The following is a 23,364-nucleotide window of genomic DNA, read 5'->3' as shown; positions in this document are numbered from 1 at the left end:
GTTTAGGAAACATATCGGGTCTCCACTCTTTTTTTCATGATATTTGGTGAAGAAATGGAATAAGCTGCCAGTGTGCATCGTGAGTATATTATATACTTCACTACATTTTCTCTTAATTCTTAATTTCTGAGAATGCCGAAAGCATATTCCACATTCAATACAAGACTGTGGTGAATGTGGAATTATAATTTGCTTTTCAAAGCGTAAAATGTCGAAAGATTTACAGTAATTTGAAAACATGAGAAATTAGTATGATGAAGTAAAATTTTATTACTAAATATTGTTAAAAGCTTCTGAATAATTGAAAATTCCTTGAAAAGTAAATATAACAGATACATATACACAGGTAGATACACATACACACGGGTAATTAAAATTGTCGGTGGAAATGAGCTGAACACTTGAATATCTCTTCTACATTCTAAATACAGACTGTTGAATGATTTATTTCCTCCCAGATTTCACTGGTGGCAATTTTCTCTCCTACAAAAGATAAAATTCTATAATGGAAAAGAATAACTACTTTGATTTCATAAGTATTACAATTAGAATTATATATATATATTTTTTTTATTTATTTATTTATTTATTTTTTTTTTTTTTCAGAATTCATTTTGAATCGGTTGGAATATTATGAAAAAGCTTAAATGACTGATACCGAGAGATAAAAAGATGACATGATGTGTTTGAAAAGATACTACTAGTACCCTAGTTTCGTTGAATTGATCAACATATTCAGGTATCACAATCAAAGAAGTATATAAAGAATTACAGAGACTTAAAATTGTAATAACAGAACAAGTACAAAAAGACAATAGCGTGTTTGAAAACAAAAGGCGAGCTTGAGTTCCAAACAAGCGTATACTACGCGCTGTCGCGAGTGCTGAACAGAGGCAACGTGTGCGTCAGAGAGATTGAAACTTAGGCTGTTGTCGATATGGGAAGAATCTAGAGAAATTTCTCTAGATTCGACAATCTTTCTCTCGAGCTCATCATAGCACACATGGATGTTAGAAGTTTGAGTCCAGTTCACAATGTATTGGCTGCCTTCGTCTGAGTTAACTGAAAGAGGACGTGGCTAGAGAGAGCGCGCTGGCTCTAGTCCTGTTATAGGAGATATCTCTATTGTGTTCTTCCAAACGTAGAAGGATGGATTTAGCAGTCTGGCTTTCCACAATCACATAAAATCTTGTACACTCCTGGAAACTGAGTTGGAAGATGTTTCTGTTTAGGTTTACCAAGTATTGAACGAAGTTTTGGGAGTGTAGTGAAGCAAGTTTTGAAGTCAAACTTTTGGAGAATTTTTGCCAGTTTTGGTGAAAGAGAGCTGATGTAAGGCAAAGAGATGAAGGATATGAGGGATGAGGGTTCTTCAGAAGTATTTGCATGACTGGGGGAAAGAAATTTGCCAATTTTCTTAGGAGAGAAACCATTATTAATAAAAGTTTTTTTAAGAAAAAGGAGTTCATTTTCAATTTCTGTTTCTTCTGTAAGTAAAGATTTGGCTCGGTGAGCTAAGGTGGAAATAATACCAAATTTTTTTGGGGGATAGTGATGGGAGGAAGCAAGAAGGTATCTATCAGTATGAAATAAAAATAAACGCAATAGAACTAATAATTTATTAAAAACCACCTTGGAGTTACAAAGTCTTTATCTTAGGTCACTTCATCATCCCTCGACTGTATGATCTCCCCAAGATACACAAAACCAACTGCCCACTCAGACCTATAGTTGAGGGCATATACTCTCCTACCTATAGCCTCTCCAAATATCTCGCGAGTTTTCTAAGAAATCTTTCTGGAATTTCCTCTTCACATATTAAAAACACTGCAGATTTTGTTTCTAAAATCAAGGATATCAAACTTCAAAAAACAGATTTAATGACCAGTTTCGATATTGTTTCTCTCTTTACAAATGTACCTGCTCAAGAAGTCCTCGATCTTCTTAAGAACAAATTATCAAAAAAACTCTTTGCTCTTCTCTCCCATTGCATAAAGTCAGGATACTTCAAATATGACAATAAGATCTACTTACAAAACTCAGGTCTGGCCATGGGCAGCCCGCTCTCTCTGATTCTCGCACATATATTTCTCAACGATTTTGAAGAAAAAGCTATTAACTCCTTTCACCTTAAACCAAAATTCTGGTATCGCTATATTGATGATATGTTCCTCATCTGGGAAGATGGTGTCAACAACCTCAATTTATTTTTAGACCACCTAAACAAGTGTCATGACAAAATCTCTTTTACCTTCGAACTGGAATCCGATGACTGCCTTCCCTTTTTAGACCTGAAACTTACCAGATGTGCTGAGAGTAATAAAATCTCAATTTTTAGAAACCTACTCATACTGATACCTTTGCCTTACATCAAGATACCTTCATGCTTCCTCCCATCACTATCCCCCCACAAACATTTGGTATTATTTCCACCTTAGCTCACCGAGCCAAATCTTTGATTACAGAAGAAGCAGAAATTGAAAATGAACTCCTTTTTTTTAAAAAAAAAAAAAGTTTATTAATAATGATTTCTCTCCTAAGAAAATTGACATATTTCTTTCCCCCAGTCACTCAACTGCTTCTGAAGATCCCTCTTCCTCCAGAGCCTTCATCTCTTTGCCTGGAATCAGCTCTCTTTCACCAAAAGTGGCAAAAATTCTCAAGAAGTTTAACTTCAGAACTTGCTTCACTACACTCCCAAAACGTCGTTCAATACTTAGTAAACCTAAAGAGAAACATCTTCCAACTCAGTTTCCAGGAGGGTACAAGATTTTATGTGATTGTGGAAAGCCATACTATGGCCAGACTGCTAAATCCATCCTTCTACGTTTGGAAGAACACCGTAGAGATATCTCCTATAACAGGACTAGAGCCAGCGCTCTCTCTAGCCACGTTCTCTTTTCAGTTAACTCAGACGAAGGCAGCCAATACATTGTGAACTGGACTCAAACTTCTAACATCCATGTGTGCTATGATGAGCTCGAGAGAAAGATTGTCGAATCTAGAGAAATTTCTCTAGATTCTTCCCATATCAACAACAGCCTAAGTTTCAATCTCTCTGACGCACACGTTGCCTCTGTTCAGCACTCGCGACAGCGCGTAGTATACGTTTGTTTGGAACTCAAGCTCGCCTTTTGTTTTCAAACACGCTATTGTCTTTTTGTACTTGTTCTGTTATTACAATTTTAAGTCTCTGTAATTCTTTATATACTTCTTTGATTGTGATACCTGAAGATGTTGATCAATTCAACGAAACTAGTAAACTAGTAGCATCTTTTCAAATATATCATGTCATCTTTTTATCTCTCGGTATCAGTCATTAAAGTTTTTTCATATATATATATATATATATATATATACACGCACGCACACACACACAAAGTATTACAATTATAATTTAATATATATACATATATGTGATATTCCCTTTGAGAAATAAGGCGTTAGTGGATTGTACACAGTATATACCAGCGTTTCTCAAACTATGTTCTGCAAAAATGAATAAGTGTTCCGTGAAAAATTATCAAAATTAATATGAGCCTGGAATGGTTTTAAATTCTGCGACAAGTTCAAACATGTTTGAAAATAGGACTCTCCTCTCTTTGCGTGCGGATCGTGCTAGTAAAGGCCAGTGCGCGCTCTCCTCGACTTAGCCGCTGGCTGCCGCCCGCGGTTGGCGACATCTCCAAGCGCAAATGAAGTACGGAGGTATCTATTCTAGGAAACGTGCGGTCACAAGGAAGGTCAATGTGATGCGATGCGGCCCGACACGCCTGTAGTGTGTGTGTGCTGTCGCATTTTTGCGATGCGATACAGCCTGCTGCGGCGATAGTGTGCGCTTAGCTTTACATTGAATATGAGCTGATGATGCTCGACTCTAACCAAGGTGTTAGTTAAAATTTCAGGATTTGTGAAGTGTTCCGTCGTAGGAAAAGTTTGAGAAACCCTGGTATATACAATCCGCTAACAAGCGCCTCCGTTGCTCAGTCAGTATAAACGAAACCCTTTGGTCGGAAAGACCTGGGTTCGATTCGCGTAAGGAACCTTTATCTGGTCTGTTACGACTAAAGGTGAGTTAGCAGGTCTCATACGGGAGTAGGGTTTTTTTTCACCCGGAAACTCTGAGTTTTCGTTCCCTAGAACAGGCAAATCGGCTCCGTGAACACACGCATCTACATCCATAACCCCCTCCTCCCCCATAGCTCTGCGACAAGCCGGATGAGGTTTCCTACAGTTGCATAATCATAACGGACCCTGCACCAAGCGGGATAAAAGCGCTATAAAGAGGAAGAAGCATCCGCTAACACCTTTATTTCCAAAAAGGAGTACAAGTACGCACGCACGCACACACACACACACACACACACACACACACACACACACACACACACACACACACACACACACACACACACACACACACACACACACAGTGAATACGATAATTTATTAAATAGTTAATATTTCCCTAAATTTTAAACTGTGATATTCGGAACACAAAACCACTTGAGTTTTTTAATTTATAACTTACATAATTTGATTTATTATTTTATTCTTAATTATATAATTACTCCACTGACTTCGCCTGCTCCCTTTGAGGAATAAAAGGATTTATTATTTATATTTTATTTTATAGTTGCAAATAATTTTATAATAATCATAAACAGTAGTTAATGAACAGCCTTTCTATCTACTCAGGCAGGGGCTGACTGGTTCGGTGAGAGACGGGGAATTTCCACGGCCGACGTGCGGATGGGCCTATAGCTGGCCTTGCCTATAAGTCGATTTTTGGAAACTCGAGTTAATAACATCCAACAGTTCAGAAATGTAACACACACACACACACACACACACACACACACACACACACACACACACACACACACACACACACACACACACACACACACACACACACACACACACACACACACACACACACACACACACACACACACACACAAACTAGTTATGATTAGGATTACGCACTGTCTGCCGTATTTGTTTCATCTTTCATTTAGCACATTCAATGAACTAAATGAAAGTCAAAGATGCATTCAGTTGTCATGACGGGTGAAGGGTGGTGAGTGATTTCACAAAAATAAAATAAAATAAATAATAAATAAAAAAGTAAAAATAAATAAATAAAATAATTAATTAATTAAAAATAAAAGAGTTGAAATAAAAGAGTGCCTCCTACTTTCTTAGAGGATTTATGTTTACCATATGTATTGTGCTATCCTCACATTTTCTCCTGAACTCACCATATATCAATCAAATCATCTGAATACAGTGCATTTGAATAGTAAACTACTATATTATAAGCAGTGCTTCAAATGTTTCTGGCGCAACTGAAATAACGGTTGAACTGTGTGCCCTTCGACTGGAATACCGAGATTGATTCTCCTCGTGATGAAAGGAATCTTTATAGACATTTTTAAAGTTGAAGGTGAGTTACCTGATCTCATACGGACGTAGCTGAGCTTTTTCTCCGGCATATAAATCAGCCAGAGTACAAACGCAGATTAAGGCAAAAATACTCTTAGTGAGCGGTAGATGGTGAGGTATGTAGATAATGGCGTAGTGTGTATGTGTGTGTGTGCGCAGTGCCGCGCCGTGGGTAGAGGCGCCCTTGTGCAAAACCTTTTTCAGCGGCCCCATAAAATACGTTTCCATGAAAAATTTTACTTTGTTAAAAGTACAAACAGTTTATATGCATACATAAAAATAAATTTTGTTTAACAATAGTATAGATTGTAATCACTGAAATTCATTAATAAGGAAATTTTAATAATAAAAATTTTCAAAAATGTTTATTCGTTAATATATAAATACAATAGAATATATATATATATATATATATATATATATATATATATATATATATATATATATATATATATATATATATATATATATATATATATATATATATATATATATATATAGTAGGTAGACCTAATTAAATTAAACTTTAGGTCTAATTTAATTAGGTCTACCTACTCACTGATGAGACCTCAATAAAGGTTGAAACCGGTCTGGGTAGTGACCTTCTCTCATAATGTTGAACAATAATACAGCTCCTAGGAGCTAAGTTCACATTATGGGTAAATATCAAGAATAGTGATCGGAACTTGCTCCACCTTTGCTATGAGTTGCCTCAGCTTGCACTACCTTAAGGGTCAGTTGCCGCTATCCAGGTATTTGCTTACGCTTGGAATCGCCGAACTTTATATAGTTTCTACTATATTCGGCATGAAACTCGTTGAGTTTCTTATTCCGCTAAGAAACAATATGGGATGCAATATCCCTTAACTTAAATAAATTATATGTCGCCGAATTGAAGCCTTTGGCTCTTCATATATTTAGGATCAATTGTTATTATTATTATTCCTGATACCTCCAAGGAGTCCGAAGACTCATCGCGGGAGGACACCTACAACTGTCTCAACCACTACACCGAACCTCTACTACGAATCATCTCAATCAACGCCATATACCGCCCATCTCCACCAAAACTAGTACTTTTTGTCTGTAAATTGCGTGTGTTCTGAAGGGCCGATTTGTCTGTATGCGGATGAAAAATCCGAGTTTCCTGGAGAAAAAACCCTGCTACCTCCGTATGAGATCGGCTAACTCACCTTCGATTGAAATCGTCCACATAAAGATTCCTCCTGTCGCGACGAGAATCGAATTTAGGCCTATTCCAATCGAAGGGCGCAATGTACCGTCGTTCTTCCAATTGCGCTACGGAGGCGCTTAATTAAGATCGTTTGGTACTTCTTTTGCAGTTCTAATAATATTTTCAAAATATTTATCTGTTCGGCGAGTTTTTAATTCTTGTATAACATAATCAAGATTTTCTGTAATTTTTCCTATATTAAATGTCGGATTCTGCATTATTTTCCATGCAACATTTACGAGACTTAAGATTTCGTACGAAACATGAACAGAGCCAATAAATTTAAACGAATATTAAAATTAGTTATTAAAGAAATTAGTAAAAGGACCCCAACCCCTATGTCTTCCAACGAGAACAAGAACAAATATATAAATAAATCTCTTATTGAAAATTATTTATTTTCTAGACGTCTACCCAACATAAGATAAAAATCTTTTGTTTTCAAAATAATAATTAACTAAAATGAAACAATTTAACTGATTTTCAAACTTAGCAAAAATATAATAGATGCACTTACTTTAAGTGAATAATAATCCAAATTCACAAAAAATTTACTAAACAACAATAAATATATTTTATGAAACAAAAGGCAACTGCACAGTAACACTGTAACGCACAAAATGAAATGATGCAAAAATACACCAAAAAAGTATCAAGAAAGGGTCAATTGCAGTATGTGTAAACAAACTAAATCATCTAAAGAGTTCATAAATAACCTATGTTTATTCATTTAATTTGAGCCGCGCCAGCCTGACGCGCCGATAGTCTTCCACGCATATATACGGGATTTTTAGCTAAGGTCCCTCAGCTGATTAATATGTTTATAATTTATAAACTATTATCTTTAAAATTTTATTTGTGTAACAAAAATCCAAAAATAAGTACACAATTAAAATCAAAGTCAAAAATTGTCCAAAGTAACTTAAACAGAGAATACACAATACACTCAATATGTTTCACATTCAAAATTGAAATGACGCTGAAAATAACGTAAGTGCGTGTTTGGATAGACGCTATTTCGTCTATCCAAATTCGAACCGGAATTTAAGAAAACGAACATCGTAATGTACATCTGTGTTTCAGACTAAATATTTTTGGATAGATCAGTGTTTCTGAAACTTCAGATATCCGTGTACCCTTCTTTAATTTTCATTATTACCAAGTACTTTTTCAAAATACCCTTATCAAAATAATAATAATAAATAAATATATATATATATTTCATTGTAAATGTCTGTTTTATTTGAATTTAGATGTACATTTAAACAAACAAAAAAATACATTTATTTTTAATACAACAAAATATATAAAGATACTAATCATTTTTACTTAATATAAATAATTTATCATCAATGAGAGGAGTGAAATTGCCTATTTCTATATCTGCTATGTTGCTTTCTTTTGTGCGTTTTATAAATCCAGTCTTTAACCAATGATCCACACTTAACAATTTGAAAGCTAAAAAAATTACCGTATTTACTCGACTATAACTCGCACTTTTTTCCCAGAATTAAAGCTAAAAAATCGTGCTGCGAGATATATGTGAGTATTTTCGGAAACTAAAGTTTTCAGGGAAAAAAACTGAAAATGGGTGTGACTTACCAAGAATCTTCTATTCTCCATCACTTCTTCTGTTATCTACCCAAATGGAGTCATCTTCTTTCCCATTATATTAAGCAAAAATTACCAGTAATTTAAGACTTGAGACACGTAATGAACAATCCTTGACAAATTACTAATGAGAAGTGAAAGATGTGCGCGATTTAGTGGCTTTTTCTCTATTTATAATAGAGAAAAAGCCACTATTGAGAAGTGCATATGATTGGTGCGGTATTAACAAAAGATCGCGCGACCGAAACAAAACAAGCTGACAATTGAATTGAAATGCTAATTCTCTTAAACCGATTTCCATAATATCTGAAATGCATTCACTATATATTTCTTAGTTTTAACACGTTCATGACGGGGGGGGGTAGTGTCAAGCAAAACCATATGTTGCACCTGCTGTATATAGCAGTTTCTGTTGGAGGGAAGATGTTATTCATTAGTTAGTGTTTATATTCCCAGTTGTCTCTAATTGCACTATTTGTTGAGAAATATATTACAATCTGCAAATGATGTCTGTGAACCTTATCCAATGACATGATAAAACTAATTAATTTTCATGTTTCTGCCGTATAGCTGCTGTTGTGGAGGGCGTATTGTTTGATGCAGGCAGGGAGCGATAACTCGCTCCCTGCAGTAAACAATATTTTCTGCTTGGGGAAAGGAGAAAAAGGGGGTTGCTGAACCCCCTTTTCCCCTTCCCCCCCTATATAAAATATCAACCCTTTCACATTTTCCCCCACCCTATATAATATAATAATATAATATATATGTTTATATATATTACTGGAAAAAAAAACCCGGGTTTTTCTAATTTAATTCTCCCAAATTACCTACCCCCCCCCCCATTCACACACTCGGTAGTTTTTGGACATCGCAGAAAGAAGAAAAGCCACAACACCCAGAAAAAGGTATGTGTAAATTTCTCTTCCTTATGCATTTACATCTACAATGCCCTAAGAATCCCTGAGTAAATAGCCAATGACATTTAAACAGGGGCACTCCTAAACTGAAGCAGGCAAAATAGTCGTAATTATAATAGTTTATTAAGAAGAGTAACATGGGAGTTTTCCCAGAAATAATATATTTATAATAATACATTTTTTTTTCGATCATTAATGAGCGACTTATAAATTCTGCGCAACACAAAGCTGCGCGTACCTTCAAGCCACACAATATGTAACAGAAACTGAAGACTGAATGCTATTAGGGATGACTCGATTCTGCATATGATGATGATTACACACATCGTCACATAACTAAGAATATTTTTATTCAGATAATAACGATGTTAGCAGTTCGAAGTAGCTTTTGTGAGTCACTTTAGTTCAAAAAACCGATTGATTCAAATGTCTGAAAATGATTCAAATTGTGAGATAAAAAATAATAAAAAACATAGCCTTGAACGTGAATTTAGTAAAGGATATAATTGATACTAATCTGGAACAGTCAATTACTCTGTAAACTAACTGTATTCAATTGATATGCCTAAAAGTTTGCAAAAATGCATAAATGGAAGAATCTATGAAAATTTAGAATAATTGACAAAAAATACATCGTGACATTCGTTACAATGTCACGAGTGCAGCTTCCTTCCACTTTTTTTTTTTTTTTTTTTGAGAAATAGTAAAAATATATAATCTAACATTAAATTCACTGGAATTTAAGAAACATAAATGAAAATACATTAAAACAATATTAAAATTATCGCCTACCTATTAAATAAAAGTCCACAAAACAGAACAATAATTATTTGACTGTTCATTAGAAAGCACAATTAAAACATCATTGTTACATTTACTGCTCAGTACAACATACTGAGTACATCATTTCTGATAAACTTAAATGAATTCAAGTAATTTTTCTCACTTAAGCAATGCCTATTTTTCTGGTGACGCTTTTACTGACATTTCTACTGACTACAGCAGTTGGAAAATTAAGTAGTAGGTGTGTGTGTGTGTGTGGAGTAGAGTAGAGTGCCCTCCCGCGATGAGAAATATACTGTATATGCCTGCCTGAGTGGCCGAGTGCTTACTTCAATTATTATTAATCAAGGAATACAGTCAATCTGTTATTTCAATTAAAATATATAATAAATATGCATGCATTTATTTATTCATTTCAATATAATTTCATACATACATACCCATAAATAAATAAATATATATATATACACACACACACACACACACACACGCTTTAATACACACCCACACACTTACCGTCAGAAATTTATCCACCTTCTTCATCATCGTCACCTGTTGTTAAAATTCTTGTAAATCTCCTTATATTGATATAACCTTCGCGATCTATTGGTGCTGCGCTAAGGACGTTATCCGCCTGTAAAAAATATTGCTAAATTTTATTTATGTAGCAAACCGTTTGTTTATTCTTAAAGAGTAATCCTCCTACCATATGCCATTATGATTATTATTATATTCAGTTAATAGAGTAGTACAAGAAAGCCGTAACAAAGATGTAACGAAGAGTACAAGAAAGATGTAAGAACACAATCACATCTTTGACTGGCTGACGTGTCCAGTTAGGTCCTTATATTTATCCTTATTATGTTTTGTCTGCATCGACGTATTCTGCTCTCAACGCGAATGATTTTTTTTTTGTTATTTAGCTACGTTAATGCAAAAGTTCTTACTTTTATTTTTTCTAATAAAATGATCTAATACTTCGATCATTTCCTGCTTAAGTTTTTCTTGTTTAAAATTCTTTAAATTACTAACATCTGTTTATTTCGTATTCAAAACGTAATGTCCACAATGCTGTGTCTCTTTTTGGTTCAGTCATTTTTTTTACTGCATAACAAATTTCATTTTTTAATAACTATAGCACTGTATATTAAACGATTTGTTTTTCCAACTGTTTTTGTAAACTGTTTCTACTGCCAAGTTAGAATTGCTTTGCTTTGTTCAGCATTGCTAAATTTCGTCTTTGTTTTGTTGCTAGTCGTAATTTTGTTTGACATTCTGCATTTATTCTACATCATACGTCTCAGTTCTCTTTGTCTAGCATTTAAGTGATTTTGATGATGTTTTTCTGGATTATCTGTTTTCGGGAAATCTAAATTGTTTCTTCTATGGGACTTTTAGTTACTTGAAGTTTTTATCGCGATTCGATCACAATCTGTCTTTACAATTCTTCACGTTCAAAGTCACTGAAAACTTTGTTTCTTTCAATAAATCTCTGCTGGTTCATCTATCACTGCTCAGAAAGTGCAGTATCAAGAAAGTTTTGCTTCCAAATTTCACACACTGACTCTTAATATCTTTGTCTTATTCGTTTCAAAATAAGTTTGCATAATATCTTGTTTTCAGGCAAAGTCCCCCCCCCCCCCCCCGTTTTGATTGTTCGTACAGTCGACTTTCAGTTCCTTGCTCTGGTTGCTAAGCAAAAGATTCTGAGCCCTGTAGCCACCTGAAGCCCAGGAGCTATAGACCCAAACACGTTCCTTGTTGACCACGGCTACCACCGAGACAGTATGGATTATCTTCATGGCACATTTATTCTGGTTCCTCTGCTAAGCCTCTTGGGACGCCTTACTGGTTTCTACGCTACATCCAACATATTCCTTAACATCGTAAGAACACGCAAGCTCCTCCATGTCTGAAATGATATGGTTTATCCTTTTGGAAACTTGAGTTCGCTTCAGGAACTGAAGTTTCCAGAAGGGGAAAAAACCATGTCATTTCACAGTGTGACTAACTCATTTGCAACTTCAGTTTACAAGCCTTTATAAATATTCCTTGCGTCTTACCATAGATTTTCACCTCAGTCGAAGCATCATCATTCTTTCGACTGCATTTCTTATGTTCAGTGGGTAAGAAATGATTCGATAGACAAAGAAAGGAGAAGAAAAGAAGTTCGTTGTAGCTTTAAAAAAACAGCCTCTGTATGCACATGCTGGAACTTGCATCAATCTACAAAATTGATCGTTAGCCCTTCCGGGAGCAATAATAACTTCCATAGTATAGGTTTCTACTACAGGACTGCAACTTCACATTGATCATAAAATGGTAAGGAATCGTCAATAACTTATATAATGGTCTTGGGGAGGAGGAGATGACGGGTAGCCTTCTTATTTTGTTAGCGTGCAACAATACTTCATCGTAACAGATTGAAGTGACATCTGTGATATGATTGATAGGGTTATTGATTAAGGAAAGATCGAGAATATCAGAAGAGGAGTGTATTATCTATAACATTCTCCACTACTATCAACAGCACATAGAAAGAGTACTGTTGATAGTAGCAACTGTAAAGCATCTCTTTCAGTAGGTTGATGAGAAAGTGAAATGTGGGAAAAGTGGGTCGATCGGGAAAATGAGTTGGAGATAACCTCGTTAAAGTTATTTTGAGAATTTTTACTTACGTGATAAGTGATTTTAGGTGATCGAGAAGTTGCACTGAAGATGTTAGATTTTTGGGAAGAAAATTTAAACAGTTTTTCAGGATTTATTGAGTTACAGAAGTATACGATTAGCAAACGAAACGGACAGAACAGATTAAGGAAATTAAAATAACATTTTTATCTTTTATAGGGTACATCATGGCTTTCTTAACGATATAGGTGTTATTTTACTAACTACGCACGTATTACAATAAAGTGGTAGCAGAGTTCAAGGGAAATGGATACACGATAATTCTCTTAGATTTTTTCCAGGCTTTCTGATAGAATTCCACACACGCGAGGTTATTATATGAGCTAAAAGGGCAGGGAAAATAATCATGTGACATGGATTGGGCCCTTCACTGAGTACAAAAGAGTGAGATATAGAGAAGCTGAATCTGAGAGCGACTAATGGGTTACCACAGCATTCCGCCCCTGAACCCTTTCTCTTTAACTTTTGTATGAATGACATTACGGATGGTCTGGAGGAAAACATTCAATTATATGCAGATAAGGCAAAGTCTGGTGATAACGGATATTTCTGATGCAGAATTCTTGCAGACTGACTTGAGGAGACTGATTTTAAGGACAAATACTAATGAGTATCAGTTTAATGTCTGAGTTCAGGTTATTATTCATATTGGACTGAAAGCCCAGACTGAGAATTGCATGAAAGTGAAATGAAATGAAAGTGATCTGGGATAATAGTGTACGGTGGGTTTAAGATTAGAGGCGACATTGCCAAAGTGGTTAAGATATCACATCGGATACTCTAATGTTAAAAAGAACACTAACTTATAGGAATAAGGAAACTATTCTTCTGCCTTATTAATATTATATCTGAGCTACACTGCTCAAATGGTCACCTGGGATTTTCTGGAGATGACGAAATAGTCTAAAAGGTCCAGAGATTCAGCCCGGCTAACTGGTTTATCTCTTGTATCTTAGTCATATCTGGCTCATGAAAATTTTCAGACAGAACTGAAAGAGCGTGGCCCTCAAAGGTTTGAGAAACAGCAGGAGGAGAAGAGAGGAAATAGGATGGAAATATATAAGCTAGTAAGGGATTCTTTTTAGCTCATGCTCATAGAGGGTAGGAAGGATGTCACTTATAGCAGGTTAAAATGAATATGCTCGGTTATTTCTGGAATGAAATGATACGTTACATGATATCAGTCAAAGAAGTTGGGAGAAATGAAAACCCTCGCACACGCAACCATTCCGTATGTTAATATGGTATAGCGGGGATACTATGGATTTACTACATTCATAAACAACAGTCACGTGAGGTGACAATTTTATATATCCAAAGTGAAAATTAATTTGTTACGCTTTATTTCACACTGATTGGAAAACTAAGCAGTTTTCTCTGATTTTCAAACTCATTTGATTATTTATTCAGTGTTCGTTATCTGACATGCAACTGACATCTTTAGTTCAATACGATCTCGAAGATATTTTTCTCATACTATAAACTGATTTACTCCATCCTATAGTTTCATAACTTTCACTGTAGAAAGGTGAAAATTATGAAAAGTCATGCTGAATCTTTATCCACCAAAATTAACGATAAAATACAGTGTGTGTCTAATTGTATAATATTCTTGCTTTTTTATTTTTAGCAAGCAGCCTTTCTAAACCGCCTTGAACAGTCTCTCTTTGGAGGTCTTACTCTGTACATTAAAAAGAGCAGCAGAGTATATGGGAACGGACAACCTGTACGTCTTGTTCGGCATTATGGCACTACTAATATAAATAAGCCATTATCGCTATAAATGACACTCTCACTCAAGAAAATCTATAAATTAATAGCACAGAGTTCCTCTGATAGGCTGACGGTTAGAAAATCCAGGAGATCATAAGCAGAAAACGATGAAATTCGTCACACTCTGTCAAGGGAGACTTGGCCAACCAGTTAAAATATCTTGCATTAAATCTCATAAAGGTATCGAAATGCAAAATCAGAAAGAGAAACTCACCTCCTCAGGGGTAAGTTTTTCGCCTTTCCTTGTCAAAGAATTTCTCAGTCTGAAAAGGAAATGTTTACTATAAGCAAAGAATTCATGTTTTTAATGTTTGCTATAAGCAATAATTCCATATTTTGGTTAAAAAACTTACAATATATAAGAAATTCATTCTACGTGTGCAAAATATGCTGGTTTCAATTTTTATGAACATTGCGTAATAACGTAATTGGAATGGTTTTTAATATCTCAAATATCAATATATTCGAGAATAGATTAACAGCAAAGTGCTCTGTCAATATGGCCGAATCAGCAATTACTTTGTCTTGCACAGGTTAAATAGGCAGTCAAAATCAATTTAAAATAGGTAAGGTTACCTCTAAAACACTTTTTTACCTTTGAGTATGAAAGAATATTTTTTTTAAAAAGTAAGTTTTGATAGTATGCATTTTGTATGCTTCTTTCTACCTTCTCATATACAAGTGCAGAGTGTGTTGCTTTCAATCTTGCAACATTCAGACATTTGCTGAAAAAACTCCGTAGTGTACTTGCGAGGCCACGCGGCATTTACTCTTTGGAAAGTCTAATTTCCAATTAAGCTGTGAGGAACGTTTTTAAGCTCTTTTCAACTGCAAGCGACTTAGATAAGTCTCGTATAAGGAGAAAACGTTTTATCGCAGCAGCTAAAGGATGAAAAACACGCTTTCCATGAGAAAATCGTCTAACTTCCGCATCATACCGGCTCATACGAAACAGAATGACTGAATTAGATAACAGAAAGTTCTACTCATATTCAAGAATAATCATTTTATTGGCCTTTACCTTTCTACCATAAAAATAAAATGTTCTTGCAATAATTAAAATAAAATTTTATTTTTCGCACCGCTCGTAATGAAAAAAGATGATTCCATCGTACAAATTCTCAAACCAGTATACAATAAAATGGAGCAAAGAGATTACAGTCACTGCAAAAATTATGAAGGTTGAACTACATATTCTTCTATGGTTTTCTTGATTAAAAAAGCCCATCTTTTTCATAACAAAACATCTTGAAATCAATGAAAGTATTAATAACATCAAAGTAGACTTCCAAAAGGAAGAGCGAGAAATGGAGTATTTGGATAAGGTGACTAAATCCCGTGCGTGGCGCATTTAAAAATAATAAATAAATAAAACAAAATAAGTCCTTTCACGCCTATATTCCCAAAAGGGGGTAACTGAGGTAATTTAGCCCCAAATAACTTTTGAAGAGTGGTGAGGCAGCCGCTAGTTCGCAGAGAAGGAAGCGTGATCAGAAGAGCTACTCGTAATATCTAGAATGTATTTGGACCGAAATTGATTAAGAAAAAGTTGTGGATGTTGAGCGAATGATGAGGATTATGCACTAATCTGATCCGGATTTAAATGCATTTAAAACAACTCTATCATTGACTGAAATTCAAGTCAAGTCGCGTATGTTGAAAAATTCAAGTCACTGAAATGACTTGAATTTTTCAACATACGCGGAATTTCTCAGCAGAAGATTAAACCTCTGCATCGGTCAGTTACTCTTCCAGTGGAAATAAACACAGAACTCAAGCGACGTCCAAAACGTACGGGGGGGGGGTGAGAAGTTCGTATAAACACCTAGAACAAAAATGATATTTTCTGATGAGACTTTTCTCAGAGAATTGCAAAAGTGTATAACACTTCGTGGGGAATATGTAGAACAATATGTAAGTTATATGGTTCTACCTCAATTCCGTCCATTAATAAAATAAAATAAATTCCCAAACGTCTTTTATTTCCGAAAGGGGGTATGCAGACCTCCTTTAACTCTAACTTTCCGAAGACAGTGATCAGCAAGTCTCCATTTCTCAGCCTTCATTGGGAGTGAACTCAAACTATTAATGAATGAAGGCATGCAAGAGAGAGAGAGAGAGAGAGAGAGAGAGAAAGAGAGAGTACTACAGACCACTGCCGATTGCTTGCCTTTAACCCTAAGACTTGTATTACTGCCTATAACAGTGTGAGTTCCAGTCAACTTTTTCAGCTAACTTGATAAGTGGCGTAAGAAAGATCAAGAAAAACGTGTTCCTCTAGTCTGCGACTAAAATCAAACCTCTAAGGGTCATTCTGCGGACAATCTAGTGCTATGAGAGGACACACCATTTCCACAGGGACCCAGGCACCACGATTAGTAATAAATATTACAGTTCACTAATCTTAACTAAACTGAAAGATTAGTTTACCCGTCTCAGACATATAGACGGTTTTTTTTTTCTTCTCTGGAACTCTTTTCCTCCCACAAAATGTCCAAAGCAATTTACATTGACAAACAATAAATACAGGCGATGTTGGCTTCTCTATCCTTGTACCATAAAACAAAATCATCTGCAACGACCACAATTTACTGATCGAATATTATATATTTATGATGTGATACTAACCTGTTCTTATACCGACCTAAATGCCCATCATCACACTAATCCGAAGAGATGTTGTTAGGCTATATAAAAGCTCAGTGGATACGCATACATTCACTACCAAGTTCGATAAATACAAATAATTATGCCAGAGTGTAATGTAAATATGTAATTAATGTAATTACTATCATACGGCGGAATCCATTGCGGAAAGGTCATTTCCACAATGGATTCAGGCCACTGAATTAGAAACCTTTATGCAGATGTACGAAACGTCACTTACGCAGTATATGTGCAAAATACTTGGTCACGTGTTCCACGCAACTATTTAAAAATGTTGCTGTCAGTAATCGTTAGTAGTGTTGATCGCAATGGAAAAAACGAAGGATCTTTCGGAGTTCAATAAAGGGCTTATTGTGGGTGCCCCGTCTGGCTGGAGCCACGATTTTGAAAACATCAGAGCTGGCTGGTTTCTCAATAGGTCAGATATCCCAAGTGTTTAATCAGTGGAAAAATAACCCACTTTGCTTGTCTATAAGGTGTAACTGAGGTCCTAAGGCAGTCTGTCAGGAACGAGATCCCCGTCATCTGAGAAGGCTTGTACGGACAAACAGAACTTCCTGCGTGCTGCAGTTGACTGCAGTATTTAATGAAGGCTTTCTCGACCCATATTTCACCGAACTGTGGGCAGGGAATTGAAGAGGATCGGTATCGGGAGTCGCATGCCTATTCCGAAACCACTGATTTCTGTGAAGTTCCTAATTCAATGGCCAGTATTTGTAGTAAAAATCGAAGCATCCGAGAAAAATACGCTTCCAACTTTGCAATGCAGGCCAAGCGTTCTTCAGCTGACGTCAGGAATTTTGACGTATCAAGGTTCCTCACGTCATAAACAGAATCATCGAACGCAGATATTTTCGTCTCAAGTGGCATTTGTCTTCAGGCAAATACCATTTTTTATGTGATCTTTCCTATTGCACGACGGAGCCGCTGTATAATGCAAGCATGCAAATGATGAATGCAATATAAATTGCTCTTCTTACAGTCAAAAATAAAAGTAGGTAATGTGAATGATTAAACTCTAAAACTTTTAATGCATTAAATTTAACGCATTTAATGCATTACTTGGGCTTTGCAGAAATGTTAACGGGTGTTATTAATGCAACACATTTAAGCTGGAAAGTATAGCTTGAGATATTAGGTAAGTTCAGTAGATTGTCTAATCGATATCGACGAGTTGTCTTAGCCGAACAGTATCGGTAAGGACAGTTACCAGTGGAATTAAAATAGACTTTGTAATGAGACCATTACTCTTCAAGCTTTATGTCAACAATATTGCCACTGGACTGCAAGGCGATATTCAATTGTTTGTGGAGGACGTGAGCACGAGGAAGGTTATTACGTGTGATATTGATGTTACTGCTATTTAGGAAACTGAATAACGTGGAAAGGTAGGTAAATGAATGGGGATACCGAATTTTACATTAAGAGTGATGTTTTGGTTTTGTGTGTGTATGTGTGTGTGTGTTGGTGTGTGTGTGTGTTATAGAAAATAACAATCAGAAGAAATTTCTCTTTCGCTTGCAGTGCTGAGATTTTTTTATTAGCTTCTTGGATTACCCACCGCCCTTCACTTTTGAAATCGGATGTTTTTAAAATTCTTCTTTCTTTCTTTCTTTTTTAATCATCCCCTTTACCTTTTACGGTGTCGAGGTAAGTATTCTTACAAACGCAACCGTACTTGAGGATAAGGTGGTTGGCCCTATGCTTCCCGGTGTGTCCTATGAACAATCAAACCATTTTTCGTCCCTTAGAACAAAAAACCGGCCCTTTTCCTGTTCTGGGGGAATAAAAACCCGAGGTTTCCGGGTGAGAAGAAAAATAAAAAGCCACCACCGCATTAGACCAGCTAACTCACCTTTCATCAAAAGAGACTACATAAAGGTTCCTGAGGTGAATCGAACACAAGTCTTTCCAACCAACTGGCTTCGTCTATACCGACCGAGCTACGGAAGTTAGTTCTTAGAATGTTTGAGTGAAAACGCTATTTATGTTATGTAGGCGATAACCGTTTCAATTAAAATTAACAAATGTGATGCTATTTAATGTTTTAATATTAATTTAATGATAGGACTTTTCGTATTCGTTGTAACATTTTTATTATAATATACTTATATTAATATTATGAACTAAATAATATTAACAATCGTATTATAGGAATATTAATTTTAATACATGAATCTCTCTACTTACAGTTTTTCTTTCATCCTTCCACATCCATCGTCAAAAATGCTGAAGGCATTCAGTATAACTCCAGGATCGTCAGTACCTACGAAGAATCCAGTATAACGTTAATACCGAAAACAGGAGGGAGTGGAGAAGATAAAGTTTTTTTTTTGCTTTTTTTTAAGTAGACAGCACAAACCAAGAGAAATACTGCATTAAAATATTTTACAATAATCTTTCATTTTTATTTAATAATCTTTTTTCAATAGATATAAAATGCTATTTTCTCGAATGACAGAATTTAAGCATTTCAGTCGTTAAGTACGAACACATGCCAAACCAAATCAAACTGACTGCACACATTTCCAATTTTTAAACTCAAATTTTCAAGGATTTCAAATATATGCAGGGTTGTAATTTATTTACGAAGTGGTAAGTAATGGAGTTCCATATTATTATCAGAGACACTTTCATGTCAATTTTTTGCGGGGTATACGTGATAACAATGATGTCATGAACACGAATGGTTTTGCAGCAACCCCTTTGTCGCAAATGACCTGTCAGGGCCACGTAACATGGTTTCATAAAAAACTTCGTTATTGCTATGACAGGACGGCTAACCAATCTGTTGCGTCTGTCCTACTGGTGACTCTACCACCCCCCAGCAAGCAAACTTTATTATGAGACCAGCTAACTCAACTTCGGTGGAAAAGCCCTCATACAGATTCGCGTCCTATACTGGATTTGAACCGAGGTTTTTCGAACCCAAGGGAATTGTCGGTATTTCCTGAACTACGGAGGCTCGAATAATAATAATCAAATATACATCATAACATGTGCTTGATGAATGACTGGAATTTTGCCGTCGAGTTATTTTTTGCGGTTTGTATTAGTTTGTTTACGGTGCTTTTCATAAATCCCCGCGAAAGTATTTCATGAACTTGGAAGTCAAAGGTGTATTAGTGTCGAAACGGAGAGTTCATTTATTCAGGTTTTTTTTTTTTCTTTTTTTTAATATTTTTCAGGTTCAAGTGCTTCTTGGCTTTTCTTCCATTTGCTGCAAAAAAATTACCCCACGTTATCATATTTTTACAGTTTCATGCTTGTATGAGAGTATATACAAGAAAAAATCAACTGTTATACATCTATCTAAAGCTTTTGTTTCTTATCTACAGTTTCTTTAAAGAAAAAAAAGCTATCGCATAATTTCAACAGTGTTACTACCACGGATTTCTGACTAGGCCAGGTGAGAATTTACGGTACGTATTGTTTATACCAGGGGTGGCCAACCTTTTATAGTTCATGCGTCAATTTTTTTCATTTTTTAGCTAAGATGCGCCATACAAACTTATACCACTTTTCTGCCCTTTTAAAATTTAAAATATGGTAATATGGATATATTTAAGTTATGCATAAAATGATTTATGCATATATATAATATATGCATAAATATATATATATGGTAATATATATATATATATTATTACCATATATATTACCATATATATGGTAATAATATATATATATATATATATATATATATATATATATTACCATATATATATGGTAATATAGAAACTTTTAGCAGTTTTAAATAAAAGGATTTCATATAAAGACAAGATAAACATTAATTATTTTAATGAGACTTTTGAAATTGCTTTACTTTTGCTAAGCTTGTAATGTTTGGAGTTAAATCAGTTACATAAAGCATCAAACAGTTTTTCAAATTTGAATCAGTCAGTCACGACTGATTCAAATTTGAAATTTAGAAATAGTTTGTTCTTAATCATTTTCATCGATGAAAATGCTTGTTCGCATCTGCATGTAGTTCCAAAATGACAGATATAACTCTGAGCAAATTTTCTCAGGTCTGGAAAATGTTCACAAGACAACGATTGGCAGAAATTAATTATATCAGAAGCATCTGAGAGTGACGGAAGTTCATTAAATTTTATTTTCAGTAAAGAATTGGTTTTGAGATCAATAAGTTATATTTGTATGTTACTAGGCATCGTTAAGTTTTTGGTACAGTAAGTGAAAAGGGATTTATAAATGCAAGAATGCAGTCTTCTTTTTCGGCAAAATCGCTAAAACGACTGTTAAAGAACTCTTGCAATAATCTGAGTTTCTCGGTATATTCTGTAAAGTTGCCATTATCTTCAACAGACTCACTATGTTCTTTTAAATATGGAAATTGACTTAAATACCCATTTTCTAACTGGGAGATGAACAGTTTTAATTTCATTTTGAATGCACTGATGTCATTTACTAAGCTAGGAAACAATTTGTTCTTGCCCTGCAGTTTCAAATTTAGATCATTGAGGTGGCTGGTAACATCAACTAAAAATGCTAAATCAAATAGCCATTTCTCATTACACAAAGTTTTTTCCTCATGCAGCTCATCCTTCTCTTCCAGAAAATTACGAACACTTTCTTTCAGCTTCCAAAATCTACTGAGAACTTATCCTTTAGAAAGCCAGCGCACCTCACAATGAAGGATGCGATCACCATATTCCATATATAGCAGTTCACAATATTTTCTGAATTCTCTTCTGTTTAACCCTCTTGCTCTAATTTTATTCACACACTTTACAACTGGTATCATAACATGCTTCAAATTTAGAGTTTTTACACACAGAGATTCTTCATGTATAATACAGTGATACTTAAGTAGAGAACGACCTAAAAACCTTTCAAGTAAAGTTACAGTCCCAGAAACTCTACTTACCATTGACGGTGCTCCATCAGTGCAAACACTGATGAGCTTACTAGAATCTAGTTGTTGATTTTCTAGACATGACTTTACTTTGTCAAATATGTCAGACCCTCTGGTTTTTCCATGAAGTGACTCAAGACCGATACGTTCTTCAAAGATGTTAAAATTACCATCAATTCCTCTTATAAAAATGCTTAATTGGGCTACATCACATATGTCAACGGATTCGTCCAAGGTTAAAGAAAAGAAAGAACAAGCATGAATATGGTCTTTCAATTGCTCAGTAACATCATGGGAAAGTTCTTCGATGCGTCTTGTAATTGTTTGCTTGGACAGAGCAATTTAGTTTACTTTTCTTTCAACATTCTTATTACCAAGACATTTTGCAAATTTTTCGAGACAGGGCTTAACAACTTCCTCTCCATCAGAGAAAGGATTGTGTTTTTTAGCCAACACAAAGGCAATTTCATAAGACGCCTCCAGCATTGCCACACTTTCACAAAATATATTCGTTTCACAAATATATTTTGTCTCTTTTTTTATTTCTTCCTTTTTCTTAACCACATATTCTTTCCGCAAATCAGACCCAGGAACTAACTTCAGTTTTTCTTCTAATTCAGCTTGATGTTTTCTATAGTGTCTGTTAAGATCATGTCTTCTATTATCTGAGAGAGTGCTTTCACGAACAATGCACAACAGTTTTCCTGAAGGACCCGCAATAAATAAGAACTCATTTCCCCACAATTCATTAAACTGGCGCTTGCTATCACCTTCTGCTCATTTTCTTTTGCAAAGTAATGGGTAACTGATTATAAAAAATTGTTTTCTTCAAAAAGTAAAGCTTATTATTAAATAATTTATTTAATAATAAATAAATAAATACATATAAATAAATACATATAAATATATATATATATTTATTTATTTTTATTATTTTTTTTTTCGTAGAGAGTTTTCGTCTCTCTAGTAATAATATTATGTCCAATGAAATACGAGATAGCTTCCTGCCATAAAACAATCGATCAGCTGGCAATCCCACACATAACCCAAACATTCTCATAATACGAAAGCTTTGCTGATGATCAGTTAAATTTTAGGAATAAACCTACTATACGTAAATAAAAAGGAAAGATATTGTATTAAAAAAACATAAAAACACACACATGCAAATACACCGAATAATTGCAGGTTTCGGTAATCAGTAAATTGGGGAGCGGACAAGAACTTGACATACGCGTTCAAAATGAAAAAATTCATTTTTAAATTTACAGAACTATATTAACCTTCATGAAAACATAAATCTTATCTTAAACTTAAAGAACTGTTAATAAAAACATATAAGTTCGAAAACACAGAATTGTTCA

General features: G+C 34.9%; 1 protein-coding gene across 1 annotated transcript in view; it reads right to left on the bottom strand.

Annotated features, from left to right (window-relative positions):
• Positions 1-250: 250 nt before the first annotated feature.
• Positions 251-23,364, bottom strand: part of LOC150108800 (myosin regulatory light chain RLC-A-like) — a 52,279-nt gene continuing 29,165 nt past the window's right edge. The window contains exons 5-8 of the mRNA XM_090403312.1: positions 19,312-19,387; positions 14,669-14,717; positions 10,510-10,627; positions 251-483 (exon numbers count right to left, since the gene is read on the bottom strand). Of these exons, the coding sequence (XP_090259438.1) occupies positions 10,520-10,627; positions 14,669-14,717; positions 19,312-19,387 (233 nt within the window). The 3' untranslated portion in view covers positions 251-483; positions 10,510-10,519. The remainder of the gene's footprint in view (positions 484-10,509; positions 10,628-14,668; positions 14,718-19,311; positions 19,388-23,364) is intronic.

The sequence above is a fragment of the Typopeltis vanoorti genome, chromosome 2 (assembly GCF_054136105.1).
Source record: "Typopeltis vanoorti isolate ZY-2024b chromosome 2, IOZ_Tvanoo_1.0, whole genome shotgun sequence".
Taxonomy (NCBI): Eukaryota; Metazoa; Arthropoda; class Arachnida; order Uropygi; family Thelyphonidae; genus Typopeltis; species Typopeltis vanoorti.
Note: the sequence above shows the minus strand (reverse complement) of the source record. Positions and strands in the feature narration are given on the sequence as shown.